General features: G+C 44.2%; 1 protein-coding gene across 4 annotated transcripts in view; it reads right to left on the minus strand.

Annotated features, from left to right (window-relative positions):
* SCUBE3 (signal peptide, CUB domain and EGF like domain containing 3) overlaps positions 1-19,873 on the minus strand; it is a 248,586-nt gene that overhangs the window by 129,794 nt on the left and 98,919 nt on the right. For all 4 annotated transcript variants that reach the window (XM_088461160.1, XM_088461161.1, XM_088461162.1 and 1 more), the window contains 3 exons: positions 18,473-18,607; positions 14,551-14,673; positions 5,080-5,196 (listed from right to left, as the gene is read on the minus strand). In XM_088461160.1, coding sequence (XP_088317286.1) covers positions 5,080-5,196; positions 14,551-14,673; positions 18,473-18,607 — 375 coding nt within the window. The remainder of the gene's footprint in view (positions 1-5,079; positions 5,197-14,550; positions 14,674-18,472; positions 18,608-19,873) is intronic.

The raw sequence follows: 19,873 nt of genomic DNA on the forward strand, positions 1-19,873 counted from the left end.
CATGAACAGAAGTACAGGGCAGCTTTATCTTAGTGAGATTTAGAGCTCAATTTAGATGCATATTTTGAATGACATCTTATTCAAAATGAATGGCTAGCAAGGATGGTGAGAATGTCTGCCCACAGTTTGGCACAAAATGACTTGCACATGTAAAGCAAAGGTAAATGAACAGTGGATAGACTGTAACAAAGAAGTATGAAGCTTTGCACACACTTGTCCAATATCAAATGACCAAGCTTTGTTATTATATCATGCTTTTGGACACCTCCAAAAAGACAGCAGATTGCAAACTCCCTCACCCCATACAAGAAATGCATATATTAGTCATATCTAAGCCAACGATCAAAAAGGCAGGCCTGTATAACTCCAAATAATCATTAACCTCAATATATGTATGTAACCAATGCTGCATATTGGGAGAGGGAGCTACAGTGCTTGGACACGAGAAAGAAGGGCAGTGTTGATTGACCCCTGACTGCATGAATAATATCATCAAGGATGGCGTCAGAGCTTGTAACTTGGGGTATTGCAAGCATGGCAGTCCAGGAAAGGAGGCTTCCAGGCAGTGCATGACAGCGGCTGTGGAAGCAGCATATGGAGACTGCAAAAGGCAAGGTCAGTGTGGCTGGATCCCATTGTGAAGTTAGAACTTCCAAATCCAGGGAATACTGCCTCCAAGGTGTATCCAGTGTCAGAGTCAAGAATATGTTCAGTGTCACAGTCCAGAGTTTATTACTTGCCAGAGATCAGAGTACATCCATTACCCAGGGTGGATCATGTAGGCCAAAGAGCATCTAAAGTCCAGGAAGTGTCTATTTTCCAGGATATCCAGTGTCCATGGTCATGAAGGTATTCAGTTGCCAGAGTGTACATGAGTCAGCAACCATATCCAGCCTATCAATGAGAGGCACAGCCTCAGGGTCAAGAAATTGTTAGACCCCATGTGACCATGTGAGTAATGCTAACTACTTTCCATTTATCTATATAGTATAGAGATATATGGAGGGCCTTCCTACCTATATATCTGTGTGTGTTATTACCCAGTTTTGTTCTATTTATGTTTCCAATTGTAAAGTGCAACGGAATATGCTGCGCTCTATAAGAAACTGTTAATAAATAAATAAATTATGCTTTCCAAACGTGGGATATAATGATATTTTCCAAACTTGAAGGTCTGTGTATTAAGCCTTGGAAAGAGATAAAGAGTACATAGACACCTTGGTCCTCAATGCACCATAACAGTCTAGGTATTGAGGATATCCATGCTTGAGCACAGATAGTTAAATCAAACTGACAGAGTTGCTAATTAAATCACCTGTGCTTAAGCATGGATATCCGTAAAGCCTGGACTGTTAGGGTGCATTGAGAACAAAGTAGGGTTTCCCAAACTTGATCCTAAAAGCACATTAAAATTCCATGTATTAAGGATATCCATGCTTGTGCACAGATGGTATAATCTAACTGGTTGAGATACTGTCATCTGCGCTTAAGCACGGATATCCTTAAAACCGTAACTATTATGGAGCCTCAGGGCTAAGTTTGGGAAATCCTGCTCTATACTACCGCATAATGGTCTCTTCCCTCAGGGGTAGTTTGCAGCCTCCCTGTGGGCCCCTTCCTGTCCTGCAGCACAGCAGACTTTGGCTTTGTGCCAGAGTCTACTGAGAATGCGCAGATCTTTGGGAACATGGTGCCGATGCTATGTTCCTGGAAACATCTCTAGTGCGCATCCAACATTTTCTCTGTGATCTCAGGGCCTGATTCAGACCCGCTCGCGAGCACTGAGCGCTCGCAAGCGGGTCGATGGTGCCCAAGTGCGCATGCGCACAACAGAGGCGGCTCCGTCGTGCGCATGCGTGAGACCCGAATAACGACGGCCAAGCCGTCGTTAAGGGTCTCGCACCAAAGGGGGCGTGCTGCCGATGGTGATTGACAGCACACCCCCTTTGGTGGGCGTGCCGGGGGCGTGGCTGCCCAGACAGAGGCGTTCCCATGGAACGCCTACTGTCTGGGTCCGGCCCCACTGACATCACTAGTCAGTGGGAGTGCTTTTGGCTCTGATAGAGCCAAAAGCACTCCTGGGCTTGCGGAAGCGAGACCCTACCGCAGGGTCTCGTCACAAGCCTGATGATCGCGATGGTCTTGACCATCGCGAGCATCATTTTGGCCGCTCGCTATAGCTGTGGGTGGTCACCCACGACTATGCAAGCGGCCAGGAGGCCGCTCCAAAAGGTGGGAGGGACGGCCCTGATTCAGAGCGACCGCTCTGTCAGAGCGTCCGGCTCTGAATCAGGGCCTCAGTCTGCAGCACCGGTTGATGTGGGACTTCAGAGAGGTAAGCATAATAATCAAATGGCTGCAGGGTTTGTGGTGTGTGCCACCCAGGACCAACGGACCCATGTGCACCACCAATGGTTTCCCCTTTTCTATCATCCCCCTCCTGTTTCCTACTGGTTACTGTTCTGTGTTCTGATTTTTTTTTCTGATCTCTGAATTCACACTGGATATTATACAAATTGCTCATCCTGCCCAATATAACCTACCTAGTATGCCCCATAGTTATTCCATGGGTGAACTACCAGTCCCCCATTATGTGTTATTTCAATTAGACAATGCTTCCAGCCTCACCTATGTTGTGCTCCCAAGATGGCTGCCTTGTTTGTTACCTTTATGGACAGGATTAATAATTCTTCAAATTTATGACCTAAAATGGATGCCTCAACTCTGTATTATGGTCATGTTTTTTTTTATATTTGCTTCTATTCTAATCCTCTTTTTTGTGTTCATGGTTTCTGTATTTTCTGTAAAGCTAAACTTCTGTAAATGTTCATGATTTCTGTAAAGCATCCTTGAGTCCACTTGGAAAAAAGCGCTATATATATATATATATAAAATTATTATTTCTCAGTATTGCCTGTCAGTGGGTTACTTTGTCCATCTGGAATATGGGTCCGTCTTAAAATGCCACTCCTCCAGCTTGGCTGGGCCTGTGTACTTAAACAGGGGGGTGCTGTGAGCCAGGGGAAAATCCGGGGGGGAGGGGGTGGATCAATGCTATTGCTCCCCCCCTCCCCCCACAACCCCACAGCGGAGACAGCTGCACAGCGGCAGCAGCTTCCCTGACCCCACTGCAGCCCAGCACACAGCAGTGTGTGCTGGGCTGGAGACAGAGGCTGCTGCTGCTGACAGGCAGGAGGGAGGGGGACACTCCCCTCCTCTCATTAGTCCTGACTTTATATGAATGGCCCCAATACTTTATTTCTACAAAAGCAGGTGAACATTTAAATTTTCACCTACTTTGTAGAAATGAAGGGATAATGAATAGACCCCCAAGAGATAAAGTAAGCCCTAATCCAGTGACACACCAAAATATATCTATCATACGCTGAGGAATACATGGGTCCCAGGGGCTATATCTACTTTTCTACCTCTTTTATTCTGCAGAAATGGTAAAAGTCTGCAGTAAACTAACGCAGTATAACTAGAGGGACAAACAGTGATCCGTAGTGACAAGTGGATGATGATCCAAAGTTACCTTAAATGTATCACACAAAGGACATAACAATTCATGCAATACTGAAATTGCCTGTTAAAGAGTTTGTCCACTGAACTACCCTCTCTTTAATTTAAAGCTCAAGTGGTGGATTACAATGTGCGAATAGACTGAACTAACTGTGCTGTGAGCTGTGGTCTGATCTGGCTCTTGGCTTCAGGAAAGGGAAAAGACCCTTCTATTTACTAGCAGGCAACCCTTTCTATCCTCTTTAAGTACTATTATAATGATAGCTGTTAAACATCAAAACAAGCTTCTTCTAGTTGAGTGTGCATTAAAAAAAAGTAATAATCTTTTGTAAATATTCATTTATTCTTCTGCCTAAACAAATAATGGAAGGGGCTATATTTATAGTTACATCAGCCCACATACAATGCATTGTTTTAAAGGTTTGAATTATATATGAGTATATATCTAGCGTTTATTTACTATTTCAGTGTTCTTTCTTGATGACAGATGTATTTAATATATTTTCGATAGTGGTTCAGAAAGAGAACTATCCTAAATTAGACACAGGTTCTATAAACGTTAATCCTCTGTTTGGCTAACAAAACAAAAGCAGAATAAGCGATATTAATCATGACTTTCCACTGTCCGCCCAACAATTCCAAAAGCAGATCAGGACACAATCCCATGACCCATCCAGACCACGCCAATATCCTCCCAGATTCAAACACAAGCACAAATTTTCATGAGGCCACACTCCTTTGTAAGCCTTGACTAGAATGGCCTTCAGAAAGGCGCTATTGAAGAGTTGAGGTGTTGCCGCCAATGCAGCATGCATTGCAATGGGATGTAACCAGTGCCTGTTAACCATTTGATGGTTTCAAAATTGATGGTCTGCTTGTGCACATACACAATAGACAACTGTAGTTTTTCACATATACAAAGGAGCTCAGCTATAGACACAGATGATCTCCTTCCTGGTGTATAAAGCAAAAGTGTCATCAGAGCAGCCATCAGGAAGAAGCATGCGATGATGGCAACCATCTCAATATTAGCATTGACTGCAGAACGCATCTCCATCGGATGGGAAACATTGATGGCTGCCAACCATCGGTTTCTGATGGCCACCCCTAGTCTTGGCACATTGCTCACTTTATTATGATATTGTCAAGGATGCTGAAAGGAGTTCATGCATCACAATAAGTTTGTCTCTGTCACACACTTAATGCTTATGCAGCTCTTATTTATCCATATGCTAGTTATTTACACAGATAGTCATGGGCTGTTGAAAAAAAGACAGGTTCAACCTTTCATATATTCTAATTGTATCGTAAGTGCATTGTACAAAATAGGCATTTACATAGATAGGCACATGAGAAACATATATAAAGAAATACATTTTGAGGTGGTTTCATTTGTTGCTGGACTATTGGGAGTTGTTTTAAACACAAGTGAAAATTTTAAAATTATTTCCATATAGCTTAAAGCAGTAAAATCACATTATTTCCTAAATCAGTGAAATCATATGCCCCAACTATACCTACAGTAATTATCTGTATGCCTACATCCATTAGACTTACCTATACAAGTCTTGCCATCAGAGTGTAGTGCAAACTTGACATGACAGCCACATCGAGGACCATGGTCGGTGTCATCACACGTGTGCTGACAGCCACCATTACCGTAGTTACACGTCACTAGAACATAAGGAAGATAAAATAACCATTAATGTAGGGCAGAATTTAAATGCTCTTTATACTAAAGTGAGTTGTAGTATTAGACAAGCGACTGTAGTAATACCTATAAATATTATACAAATACTACACTTCTAATATAGCCTTGTGGAAGTTGCTATAAAAGTCAGCCATTTCCTGCACTGAGGGGCATATGATATTTATCTTTGGTGGCAGCAGGGGCCTTTAACAAAACCTCTTCCTGAGGAAGCGGCTCAGACAGAAGCCTCTATCTGCAAAGAGGCTGGCAATGGAGTGATAGCTAGTGTATCACTTTACTGTCGGCTAGGATACTGTGCATTAGGCTGCATATACACTAGGGGTGTGCACCGGCCACTTTTCGTGTTTTGTGTTTTGGTTTTGGATCTGGATCTTTCTTCGTGTTTTGGATCTGGATTGGTTTTGCCAAAACCACCCTTCCGTGTTTTGGGTTCTGGGTTTTGTGTTTTGGATCTGGATTTTTTCTTAAAAAATAAAAAAAAACGCTAAAATCACATAGAATGGGCCTTTTTTTGTTCCTACGCTATTAATAACCCCAATAACATTAATTTCCACTCATTTCCACTCTATTCTGAACACCTCACACATCACAATATTGTTTTTAGGCCAAAAGGTTGCACCGAGGTAGCTGGATGACTATGCTAAGCGACACAAGTGGGCGGCACAAACACGTGGCCCATCTAGGAGTGGCACTGCAGTGGCAGACAGGAAGCCAATCAGCGTTATGGTGCCCATTTGCATGTAGCACGAACCCGGGAGATCCGTGCTACATGCATCTGTGTGATTGGCACAGAGCAATGACAGGTCCGTGAGACCCGTCTGTGCTGCTGTGGTAAAAAAAAAAAAAAAACCTGTGTAAAAAAAGAAAAAAATGGCGTGCACCCCCCCAAAAAGAGCAACCAGCCCCGGGCATTAGTAACCCAGTGCTGGGTGTGCTTAAATACAGGGGACAAACGACGTAGGGGTCCCCTGTACTTAAGCACAACCAGCACCGGACTAGTCAGAACCAGCGCTGGTTGCCAAAATACGGGGGACAAACGACGTAGGGGTCCCCCGTATTCTGCGCAACCAGCTCTGGGCTCTGATCCGGTCCTGGTTCTGGAAATACAGGGGAAAAAAATTAGTAGGGTTCCCCTGTATGTTCCAGAACCAGCACTGGACTTTTTCTAGCGGGGGGCTGATGCCACAGCCAGGGGAGCCCTTTCACCAGGCCCCCCAGCCGAGGCATCAGCCCTGACCGCTAGTCAGCCCAGGCCGGGGATCCCTGGAGAGCTGGGGACCCCCCCAATAAAGGGGTCACCCTCTCCAGGGCACCCCAGGCCCAGGCTGATAGCCCGGGGCTATCCCCGCCACCCCTGGTGGCGGTGGGTGGCGGGTTGATTGTGTGGTGTGGTGTAAATAAAGAATATCAAACATTGTCTTTACAAGTAGAACTGCAAGTCCCAGCTAGCCTGCCCCGCATGCTGGTACTTGGAGAACCACAAGTACCAGCATGCAGGGCATTAAGGGCCCACTAGTACCTGTAGTTCACCTGTAAAAAAAATGTTTAAAAAAACAGAGGACACACACACCGTGACAGTATAAGTTTATTAAACTACATACACACACACACACACACACATGTACACATACTCACCTATGTAAGCTGTAGCATCGGTCCACTTGTCCAGTAAAGTATCCATAGGGGACCTGTGAAAAAAAACATACTCACCATCTCCTATGCGAGGTTCTGTCCTCTTCGTTCCAAAGTAGGCATCCCCGGACTTGGCAAAAAAAAAAAACGAAAACACGATCCACGAACTTAGTACCGTTCTATAGAACGGTACTTCCCGAATGAGAGCTTAGCGGCGGGGTATCACCATGGAAAACCCGCTGCTAAGCGTTCATTGGCTGAGAGGTCATCTCCCGTCTCTCAGCCAATGAACGGCTCCCTCCATTGTAGTCAATGGTGGGAGCCGCAGGGTAAACTTTAATAACCTTGCGGCTCCCACCATTGACTACAATGGAGGGAGCCGTTCATTGGCTGAGAGACGGGAGATGACCTCTCTCAGCCAATGAACGCTTAGCAGTGGGGTTTCCATGGTGATACCCCGCCGCTAAGCTCTCATTCGGGAAGTACCGTTCTATAGAACGGTACTAAGTTCGTGGATCGCGTTTTCGTTTTTTTTTTTTGCCAAGTCCGGGGATGCCTACTTTGGAATGAAGAGGACAGAACCTCGCATAGGAGATGGTGAGTATGTTTTTTTTCACAGGTCCCCTATGGATACTTTACCGGACAAGTGGACCGATGCTACAGGTTACATAGGTGAGTATGTGTACATGTGTGTGTGTGTGTATGTATGTTTAATAAACTTATACTGTCACGGTGTGTGTGTCCTGTGTTTTTTTTAAACATTTTTTTACAGGTGAACTACAGGTACTAATGGGCCCTTAATGCCCTGCATGCTGGTACTTGTGGTTCTCCAAGTACCAGCATGCGGGGCAGGCTTGCTGGGACTTGCAGTTCTACTTGTAAAGACAATGTTTGATATTCTTTATTTACACCACACCACACAATCAACCCGCCACCCACCGCCACCAAGGGTGGCGGGGATAGCCCCGGGCTATCAGCCTGGGCCTGGGGTGCCCTGGAGAGGGTGACCCCTTTATTGGGGGGGTCCCCAGCTCTCCAGGGATCCCCGGCCTGGGCTGACTAGCGGTCAGGGCTGATGCCTCGGCTGGGGGGCCCGGTGAAAGAGCTCCCCTGGCTGTGGCATCAGCCCCCCGCTAGAAAAAGTCCAGTGCTGGTTCTGGAACATACAGGGGAACCCTACTAATTTTTTTCCCCTGTATTTCCAGAACCAGGACCGGATCAGAGCCCAGAGCTGGTTGCGCAGAATACGGGGGACCCCTACGTCGTTTGTCCCCCGTATTTTGGCAACCAGCGCTGGTTCTGACTAGCCCGGTGCTGGTTGTGCTTAAGTACAGGGGACCCCTACGTCGTTTGTCCCCTGTATTTAAGCACACCCAGCACTGGGTCACTAATGCCCGGGGCTGGTTGCTCTTTTTTTTGGGGGGGGGCACGCCATTTTTTTCTTTTTTTACACAGGTTTTTTTTTTTTTTTTTACCACAGCAGCACAGACAGGTCTCACGGACCCGTCAGTGCTCTGTATCAATGACACAGATGCAAGTAGCACGGATCTCCTGGTCCGTGCGTGCATCTGTGTCATTGAAATACACAGCAGCACAGACGGGTCTCACTGACCCATCTGTGCTCTGTGTCACTGTCAGTCACACAGATGCATGTAGCACGGATCTCACGAGTCCGTGCTACATGCAAATGAGCACCATAATGCTGTTTGGCTGAGAGCCGTGACAGACGGCTCTGTCAGCCAATCAGCACTTTGCCCATTAAAGGCAAAGGCATTTTTTTTTAAAATGGCCGCTCGAGGCGAAACCTAGAGATCCGACAGCAGATCTCGAGGTTTTGCCTCGGGAGAGGGATCCGGGGCAGACAGGGAGATCCGAGCTTGGGCTCGGATCGCCCCGGATCCCCGAAGTTCAGGTAGGTTCGGTTCTCAGGGAACCGAACCCGCTCATCCCTAATATACACATAATAAAACAGCAATGACTGAGAGGCTAGTGGTGGGGGATTAGAAGATACCCCTCTGGTGTTGCTCTCTCCACAGGGATACAGCAGCTGACACCAACTGAAGATGATGTTAACCAGTGGGATCATATTCCAAAAAAGCTAAACTTTTTGGAGCTTGGCAAATTGCAAATAATGATAATTGCGAATATCGGGGACTGTGGTCTGCAATACTAGATGGCCTTACTATAGTAATCACACTGGTTATTTTTTTTTGTGAAGCGGTCATACTACATCATTTAATAAAGGCAATATACTTAGGGGTCTCCTGTGGTGACCGGTGATTCACTGTCTTCTGTAAAACGTACGATAAATAGCTACTTTTCTTGATCACCATTTTATTTATAATTTTCACTTGGGTGTTGTATCAGTCAGAAATACTAGACTATATATGCTTTATATTTCTTTTTTATATTCTGTATGTTCTGAGTAGAGCCCCAAGTTGTGAATTCAGAAAAAGACACAAGCAAGAATGTTGGACTTTTGAATCGTCGATATATTTTATTTATATGGAATATATGTACATTTTGTTTTGATTTTCCCTACTATCAGGCCCGGCTCCAGGTGTTGCCGCGCCCTGTGCAGAGAGGGATTCCAACGCCCCCTTACCGTGCGTGTCTGAAAAGGGTATGTGGCCTAATTACAATAGGCCATGCCCCTAAGTGACGCTAATTGGGGGCGTGCCCGTATGGCACGCTTCTCATTTAACGTCAGGCTGGGGGCGAGCACTCCTTCAGTAGCTGGGCTGCCCCCAGCTCTCTCACTGCACTGAATGGATACCGCAGCTGTGGGGGTGGGGGTGCCCAATCGCAAGACCACCAGTGGGACAGTTGGGCCCACGGATGGAACAGCGGGGCAGTGCCTGAAAAATGGGATGATTGGGAGGGGTGCACCCTCTATGGGGTGGTGCTCCTGTTCGACGGCACTGGTCGAACATGCCTCGAGCAGGCCCTGCCTATTATATATATTGTAGTATATATATTGTAGAATCACAGAACCAAGTCATTTTTTACCATTTTTTATTTTTATCCTTGGCAATGTCTGTAAAAGTCATTGGTATTGTGCTGCGTATACTAAGGAGATAATTATATGCTACTGTGATTATTTAGCAATATCTGACCAATTAAAAATATTCTACTATATAGAATACATTATTGGATGTGGGACAATTTTTTTTCTGAAATATGGCAGCGTGTAATGAACTTAAGAATTGTTTTCTATGTAAACACATTTGTTGTTGACTTTTACTTTAATCAATCTCAGACAAAATATAAAGTAATTGCCTGTTTGTTTCAACTGACAAATCACTATTGTTTTTAACACAAGAAGCATAATACATAGGCAATCAGCAAAAAGTAGCGAGGCTTATTTCAACTCAGTTGCAGAACTGTAAACTGTTCCAGAGATTGTTAGAAATATACCAATTACCTCTATAACTGCACATGAGAAGGAAACACTTGTTACTGCTGCTATTAATAAACAAAATCAGCAGTTTTAGTATAACTCTGATATCACAATAAAACAGGCCCTTGTTGTGGAATTTGAAGTATTACTCTCATTGCTCCCTGAGGGTTACCGGGCGTTTTTTTGTCGGCTGTAAAATTTAATCAAGTACTGTATGAAAACAAGTGGGTACTTTCAGAAGGCACGGCGTGGTCGCTGTGTTACAGCCGGGAATATCCACTGAGAAGAACGGCTGCCGTGTCCGTGCCATCCCTGCAAGGCAGTGAATCACAGTCTTTAATGTAGCCATTCACACAGCCCATTTTTTTAAGCTAGTACCCACCCACAACTCTGCTGTTGCTGCTGCACATGCCTAGTACATTAAAAAAACAAGCCACACCATTAAAAACGGCTTAAAGCCGTTGAATGTGAAAGGCAATGATTGCAGGGAAAAAAACGACCGGATTTGGAGGGTTTTCTGCTGGCCAGTCAAATCCCGCGTATGTGATATAGCTCTGACAGTCTAACGGGAATCTGGTTCCTGTCTAGATTGTTTGTATGTACCAGTTCTGTTGTCAAATGAGAGCTGGCAACAGAAAGCTAATAAAAGAACAGGGATTAGTAACATTGGTATACCTATTGAGAACACTTTGCTTAAGCATTTTAGAGGAAAGCTAACGAACTAGGGGCCTGATTCATAGGCAGAGGCATTTAAGGGGCAGTACGGGGGCAGCCGGCCCGTTTTTTCGGGAGTTTCCAGCACAGGGACTGCGTGGACGTACGCAGTCTTCTGGGCTTGCAAACCGAGGCTTACTCGGCTGCACCCGGCACCGTCCACCATCGTGACCATTGACCACCAATGGTCGCGATGGTGATCACAGCCTGCGAACTCCATTTTCGCACTCCATTTTTGCAAAAAAATTTGGTAAATTATTAAGTGTTCTCTAATGGTAATAGATGCATCTGTACAGTTCTTTTCAACACATGAACTGAAAAAAGACATTGGTGCCTCCTAATTACAGTGATGTTGTCCAGCTGTTGAAGATGTATAGAGAGCAGTGGTGGACAATAGCTCCCCAGCCCACACAAGGATGACCACAGTGTAAATGTCATATAATACTAAAGTTGCATGTTTTTAAGATCCCCTTAGTGTCACAAATTAAATAGTTAGCACCACCTGTTGATCTTTTAAATTGTGCGAGACAGCAATTAATACACTTGTGCACCAATGAGGACATCTGGAAATCATGCACTGCATAAGAAGATCATCTGTACATATTTGTCCAGGGCAGTGCAAGGTACTTTTGATGCTCTCTCAGATTCCTGAACTTGCTCAAATGATCTGGAATGGAGCCCACATCTGAAATAAAATATTCAGCTCAGGCAGGATGGCCCTACTTCCACAATGGCATACTGTGATGGTTAAATGCTGATTATGCCCTCTTCATGGACTGGCCACACTTGCTTTAAAATCAAGCATTTGGAACCCCCTCTAGAAATTCTGCGTTTGCCCCTGTACTAGAAGTGCACTGATTTATTCAGTAACAAGTCTAATGATGTGAGCTCTGGGCCTGATTCAGACTCAGACGCTATTTGCCTAAAAGGGGCCGGCTACTTAAATCATGTGCTCGCACTGCGTCGTGTAAAGCCGCCCACTAAGTAATAGCGAGCGGCCGCACTATGCGCTCGCACCTGTATGAAGACGCCCCTTTGCCACTCACAACACACATCATCTCCGCCAGTTGTAGGATTAATCGGGAACATCGAGAACCATCGGAGCTGCTCGCAGCGCTTGTGGTAGCCTTTTCCCACCACGACATTGCGAGCAGTTCTGGCTAAAATACAACCCAGTTACGTGTGTAATGACTCTACTTTGCTAATTATGCACACCCATTAAACGCTGTTCTGACGGTCAGGCACGCCTGCGTTCGCACATCCACACCCCCATTTATAAGCACCTTAAACTGTTACCACCCACAAACGGCACTATCTGCCACTCAAAATAGCGGCCCAACTGTGGGCTATGGGCGAGCACTTTCCCATCGCAATGACTGGTTTGCGCACTGCGACTCATACGCATGCACAGTTTGCGAAAAATCGCTCAATGCGAGCGAGCGCAGCATAGCATCCGGGTCTGAATCAGGCCCTCTGTACCATCACTACCTGTGGGATTAGGTGAACATACCTATACTTGGGGCAGTGATGCATACAAGTAGGCCGCATTGCATGCATCAGACTAAGGGACTGATTCAGAGGTGGAACAGTTTAGAACAGTAACTTGCAGTTTGATTGACAAAATGCAGGCATTTGGGGGTGGAATTAGGGAGTGTTGTTGAAAACGAAGGCGTGTCACCGCCATTATGGTGGAGTGCCGAAGCCAGCGTCTTTGGATGCAGATCAGCTGGACCCGGCAGTTTAGTTGAGGTGTGTCGCAACTCTCGGACGGTTAATGGACGCAACCCGTATTTTGGGAATTGACAAGACCTATTTCCAAGGTGCGGAGTCTAATGTACTGGCGGTGTTCACCAGGGACCCTAGCAAGAGGGTATGGACTTAGCTGCGTCCGACACACAGGTCGCGGCCCTCAGAATAGGTTCCCCTATACAGTTGCTGGTGTACTCTGGATGTAATGGAGAAGATTCTCAGCGTAGTCAACAGGCCAGGTCAAAACCAAACGGACAAATGGTACCAGGGAGCAGACGTATGCAGGTCACAGTGGACAGCCAAGGTCAGAGCCAGATAACAAAACGCATTACCAGGGATTAGGCAGAAGCAGGTCAGAAACAAAGCCAGGGTCAGGAACAGACTTTCAGAAGCTGAAGGCAGGAATCCTCTAATCAGTGCAGCTGGTGATTGCACTGAGCTGGATAACAGGCTGAAACTGATGTTTTCTAAGTTCTTAGGAAAAGCTTATTATTCCTAAACTGGAATACAGCAGCACACGGATCAGGACACAGAAACTGTAGATATTGAGCCAGATAGCAGTGATGGTTTTCTGCACAAAGGAGCCACAGGTTAGAACTGAACTCTAGGAAGCAACTCTTTGCTCTGGCAGCAGTGGGAGTTCTCACAGGGGTTATGAAGCTGCTGCAAGTCCCTGATAGGCTGCTGAGGTCAGCTGAAGCAGGAGCACTCCCACTGGAAGAATGCTATCAGCTGACATAGTTCATGATGGTGATGTCAGTGCATGGTTTGCGAACAAGGTCAGGCAGAAATCCTGACTTGCAGCAAATGGCGAGATAAATCACACAATTTGAGTGAGTGTGACAAGGTGGACAATCTGAGCAGATGTCGTCTAATGTTCGACACAATGGTCGCAATGTTTCTCCGATGCTGCTTCTTCAGACAGAGGTGGGAGTCTCATTACACGAGACACCATCTGCAGCATTTGGATATCTCCAGATGCTGCACTACAGCTGAAGATGCAGCACCAACCTGGACTATGGCCACCTTTGAATCAGGCCCTAAATACATTTATGTGTCAGTTTACACAGCTGTACACATCTCTGTGGCCAGGCCACTCTATCTGTATGCTTAGATTGATACCAGTCATCATCATTCGTGGACATTTGCACCAGCCCTACCTTTGGTGCCTTGGTGTGTCTGAGAACAGCTCTATTTACTCTTCCGGCCAACCCTTCATTTCCGTTGACATGTCTCCTTTGAACATTGCCTACATGAGGACACCCTGTTACAACCAAGTTACACCCCTCCAGTCGCAAAAGGAGATGCGACTCAGTTGCGTATGACTCTGCATCTCCCATACTTGCTTATAGTTGGTTCCAGATCTTGCGCAGTATGAAACCAAATGGGCATTCATTCAGAGTTGCATTAGCCCTCTTGTGTGGTTGTGGGTTTTAACAATTATATAGACCTCATTCTGTGCTGGGGACCAAGACCTGAGTTCTCTGGTAAGTTGGCTACACCTGATGTGATGTGGACCTAGTAAAATTAACATAACTGTTCTGGACAGCAAAATCTTCCAATCTAGTGCTGGTGTGAAACCCAGGTGATACTTTTACATGGCCTCCCAGACAATGAAAAATTGGGGATGAGGAACATTGTAGTACACCCTAGCAATAGGCCAGAATAGGTACCACTGAGCTGTGTGAACAACTTGCTCACCTGGAGTGGCAGACATTGATGCAGTATGATACTGTCAGTGTACTAACCTTGTAACCTCTTATTCCAATTAGCTGTGTCTCTCCAGTGATAAGCAGTACATTACTATCATAATCATACTTACATTTACAGTCTCTCTGATTTCTTGTTAGCTCAAACCCTGGTCGGCATTCACAGGACACGCCTTTAGGGGTTTCTCTGCAAATATGTGCACAGCCATGGTTCCTGTCCATGCAGTTCATACCTTCTGGAAAAGTGAGAAATTCCAGATATATGAAGAGAGAACTAGTTAAATATAAGCATTTATTCTTCTATTTACATACTTACACTTAGTTGGTCTCATAAAATTATTTCTGCCCCTGACTAATGAATGACAGCGAGCCTCAGCCACATATTCTGCGGTTTCTTTGTTATATTTAGGTAATAATGTTGGAAATAACATTTATTTAATCTTATAGTATAGTATGTTACAGAAAAAAATGGCCTCTTATTGTGGAACATTGAAAATGTCATGGAACTGAGAAATTAAAGGGTGTTGTTCAGCAATCAGAATGTGAGAAGTCAAATGCCTTGTGAAGGAATCTATGAAGGAAATTAATAATTTTTCAGTGCCATCTAACAATGCACCTTAACCAAAGAGACATTACTAATGCATACAATACTAACAGTATCCGGCTCATGGATTACATCCCTGTTCAGACATCTGCATTTATCGAGTAGTAAGTTCTTTCCTATAATATATAGTACAACCTATAATACCAGGTTAAACAAACACCCAAGAGTGTCAGGGCTGGAGGTCCTCTAGTACTGAAGTTGGGCTGTATTCAGACAGGTCAAACAAAACACCTGGGCATGTCATCTTTATATAGGGAACAAAGTGAGCTGTCGGACATAGGGGAAGATGTATCAAACATTTGAGAGAGATAAAATGAAAAAGTTCCCCATAGAAACAAATCAGCTTCTAACTATTATTTCATAGACTGTGTAGATAAATGATAGATAAAGGCTGATTGGTTTCTATGGGCAACTTCACCACTTTATCTCTCTCAAAGGTTTTATACTGTACATCTCCGTACGCATTAAACCAGGGAATAACACGTGCTAACCCATAAAGTGCAGAATCAATGGTTGTTCTCCACGAATTAAACCCTAAAAGGTACATTTTTCATTGACTTTGCACTTCTGGGTTTTAACATACAGGGTAAATACAGGGTAAACACTGATATTTGAATTAGTTGGCGCGGGTAGTTGGATTCCCCTCACTGTGTGAGTGTTCATCTTGGAGGTGTCAATATGAATATACGAATACAGTGGTACATGCAGGTGGGGGTTCCTGAGTACCTAGAACTGCCCCTGGCGGACAGTGGGGTGTTTTGCTATTAAAAGCATTGTCCTTTTAAATTTCAGGCTCAAACAAGCAATCTATTCACCTACTCTATGGCGAACGGGGGAGTGGAGCTGCATGATGAACTAAAGATTTTAAATTTTGATTAATCGGTCCATAAGACCTTCTTCCAGTCTTCAAAAGTCCATTGGCAGTGCTTCATGCTGAAGCAAACCTCTTTTTGCAGAACAGCTTTACAGCTGTTGCCGAGTAGGCTTAGTGCCGAGTAGGCTTAGTGCCGAGTAGGCTTAGTGCAGAGTAGGCTTAGTGCTGAGTAGGCTTAGTGCTGAGTAGGCTTAGCGCACTTCAGTCATTAAGAGGAGGTGGGGCTAAAATAGAGCAAATCTCATCATCTTGGCCCGCCCCCTCCCTATGGGCCAGTGATTCTCCATATTATTATTCACCCCATCTTTCCCACTATATATATAATTATTATTATACATTTAGCTATTTTTATTTTAATGAATTGTTTGTATATGTTTTCATATACCAGCTGACAGTGATATCTGTTTTATCATCTCATAATAAATATTTTTTATTGTGTCAACTGATCTGAGTGTTACTTCCAAACTCTATGGTTGCAATTTTGTATCTATTTCTTGTCTTTAGTGTCCTCATACAACCATATTGAGATTGGAAGAGACCTAACTCTCCAGCACCTGGGCTATTTATCTATTTCCTGGAGAGAAGGTACAGTAAGTATACACTAAGGGCGTGATTCAGACCCACTCGCTAGATGCGGCCGCTCACTCCCAGCGTATGGAAATTTAGCTAAGTGACGTCAAGGCAGGCGCTCACATGCCAAGGCATAAGCACTCCCACTATGTCTTGGCGAGCGATCACTTTGTGTTTACAGACGCCAACCAGCCTGTCTTTAGCTACCCACTAGCGGACGTCATCTCCATGAAGTATGTACAACCATCGGTACATTGGCCTCCATCGGATCTGACCACAGCGCTTGCGGTTGACTGTACTGTACTGCAAGCACTTCAGTGTATAATTCAACCAGGTGACATGTACTATGATGCTGCTGGTTAATTATGTTTGCCTCTGAAATGGCGTTGAAACACTCAGGCACGCCTGCGTCCGCAACTCCACTCCCCCGTTACTACTGCCTTACCCCTGTTACCACCCACAAACGGCCTCTCCAGGGCTGTCTTTGCAGGGTGAGCGAGCGCATCTCGATCGCTCATACTAGTTTGCGCACTGCAAACTATATGCATGCGCACATTTGCAAACATCACCAGCAATGAGCGAGCACTTGCTAGCGAGCAGGTCTGAATCAGATCCACTGTTCTTAACCCATTACTTGTTCCCTGAAAATGGCTTTCTTTATAACTCACCTTAATATTTTTTAACCTAGCACTTTACCACTTATCTTTGTACCATTTCAGAGGGCTGTAGGGAAGGGTGTGCGAGTAGGGCCATGCATAAGGCTAACAGGGTGTGTGGCCACTAACACTGCTCCAGTGCCGCTCGGTGTCCACAGGTTGCACCGGGCATGCACCCTGCACAGACCAGCCATCATGGCCCCTTCCACCAGGTACAAAATGCTCTGCTCCTGGATTTCCCTCTTAGTTTACGATTGCCGTTACCTGTGTTGCAACACCTTTCTCCTTCAATTACTTAGTTCAACACAGGTGACGGCAATCATAAATTAAGAGGGAATTCCAGGAATAGAGAATTTTGTACCCGGTGAAAGGTGTCATTTTGGAGGGTCTGTGCAGGGTGTAGAGGCATCCAGACGGTCCAGGCAGCTCTATACTTTCTCCTGACAGCGGCCCCGTCCCTCACATGACGTTGGAGTTGGGACCTGCACAGGGGGATGCTCCAGCTCTGCCATTTCAGGTTATTTACTGGAGTTGAATTGCTCAGAATTCTCTAAATATCGCAGCACTCAACAATTAAGCCCCTAAACTTGTTTGATTGCCTTGAAAAAGGTTTCAAAGAAGAAGACCTGAAACACTGATTATATATATATATATATATATATAAAATATATATAGTTTTTATATATAAGTCCTGATGAAAAGGGGTCCGCAGTTGACCTTGAAACGTTGACACTATTTGTGTAATTATGTTTCTTATTTAATACACATTTTTGTTACCATTGGAGTGCCGCCTACTTTCTTTCCCTTGGGGCTTAAACTCCTCCCTAGGAGATACCCGCTTTGTATCCCACCTACAGGTGGATTGTATATGCCAAGTGCCAAACTACTGGGTATATATATATATATATATATATATACCAGTGCTGTTTTTCAGCAGGAACAAGCAGGGACTCAGTTCCTGAACCTCTCATTAACTATGACGTAATGTCCTGGGACAAAATTTATTTTACGTAAGATAAGATTTATTTTAAAGGCCCTGTTGAGTGCCCTTTTTTCTAAATACTATATAATATATATATATATATATATATATATATATATAAAATAGCTTTTCTATAGCTCCACCCCCAGTAGCTCTACCCACAGTTTCTGAACTTTTCTCCAGAAAAATAGCCCTGTGTGTATATATATATATATATATATATATATATATTAACCAGAAAGACATTAAACACTTTCTACATTACAAAGTTTTAAAGTAGTGGAAGTAGAATAAATATTATTCTTGTATCACGTTTTCCTGTGCCTATCTACTGTAAGAGAGAGGATACCTTCTGGGCGCTGGATGCAGGTGTGTTGGTTGTCACTCAAGAAGAACCCTTCACGGCAGCGGCATTCATAGCTCCCCATCATGTTGACACATGTCTGCTGGCATCCTCCATTGCCCTCCATGCACTCATCCAAATCTGAATGAAAAGTACACATAACAGCAAGATGGTTTAGAAAATAACCTAGATTGTGCTGCTCTTAAAAATACATTACCTCATACAGTAAAGAAAAAAATAAAGCAAGGGATTTATGTATTTAAGGTAAAGTAAAGCAATTACAATGGCAAAGATATTTCTTCCTAGGCGTAGAAAGAGAGACAAAAGCACATTATTTTCTTCAGAATGTTATGTTATTTCTTACATGGCCATTTGAGTTGTTGGTATGGTTTAGCATGCATAAATAGGTAGTACATATAAATATTTTCCAAGTAATATGGACATATACTGTACATTGGCTGCAAAAAAACATACACCATTTTCACTATTTATTTTCTTACATCATGAAATCAAAATGATTCGATTTTAATATTTTGTTCTCCTATCAATGCAAAATAATCTGTACATATATAATAATTTTCTTAAATAGCGCTATACATGATAACAAATCAAGTAAACCACATAATTACAATGCACAACAGTGATCTATAACATGATAACATAGCACAAGTACAATACATTGCAGTAAAACCACGTACAAGAAATGACAAGTACAGGGTGAAGGGCTGAGCAATTTCACTGTAGCTTGTAGGAACAAGCAGTGGTGACTTGCATGGGGAAAGCACTACAAGCGACAGGGCAGAATGTGGGGAGTGATTGAAGGAGAGAGCGGACTTGATTATAACACTGAGGCAGCGGACATGGGCGACAGAAGAGAGCGACCGTGTTATGAATGGAGAGAAAGAGGGGGAGGGACCCTGAAATCTGTCTAAAAGGCTGTACATTGATTACTATGTATATTTCCAGTGTCAAAAAACATTCAAGAGGTTATTGAAAAGCACCAATCAGAGGAAGAATATAAGAATATCTATCAACTTATATTCCCCAGATCACTATAAGAGCTATCATAAAGAAATAGAATAATGCCTTTTCCTACTCCTACAGAATCCAATTTAAGCTGCTCAGTGGTGTAAATTCATCCCAGACGCCCGGAAGCATGTTATAATTTGGTGCCCCCCGTCACAGCCACTGACACTGTAATGTAGCATCTTGCATGCAGATACACCCGCATTTGCACACAGAATATAGGCATGCCACAGATCATTTTAATCAGCAGAAGCTGCTTGTGCGTCCTATTCACATCGCTGTACGAATAAGACACATTTGAATGGAAATATTAGCACAAGAAGATGCTCTACCGAGTCACTCTGCGCACATGCATTATGTGTCGCACAGAGGATAGATGTA

This window comes from Taudactylus pleione, unplaced genomic scaffold (assembly GCF_031769625.1).
Source record: "Taudactylus pleione unplaced genomic scaffold, aTauple2 ptg001021l, whole genome shotgun sequence".
Taxonomy (NCBI): domain Eukaryota; kingdom Metazoa; phylum Chordata; class Amphibia; order Anura; family Myobatrachidae; genus Taudactylus; species Taudactylus pleione.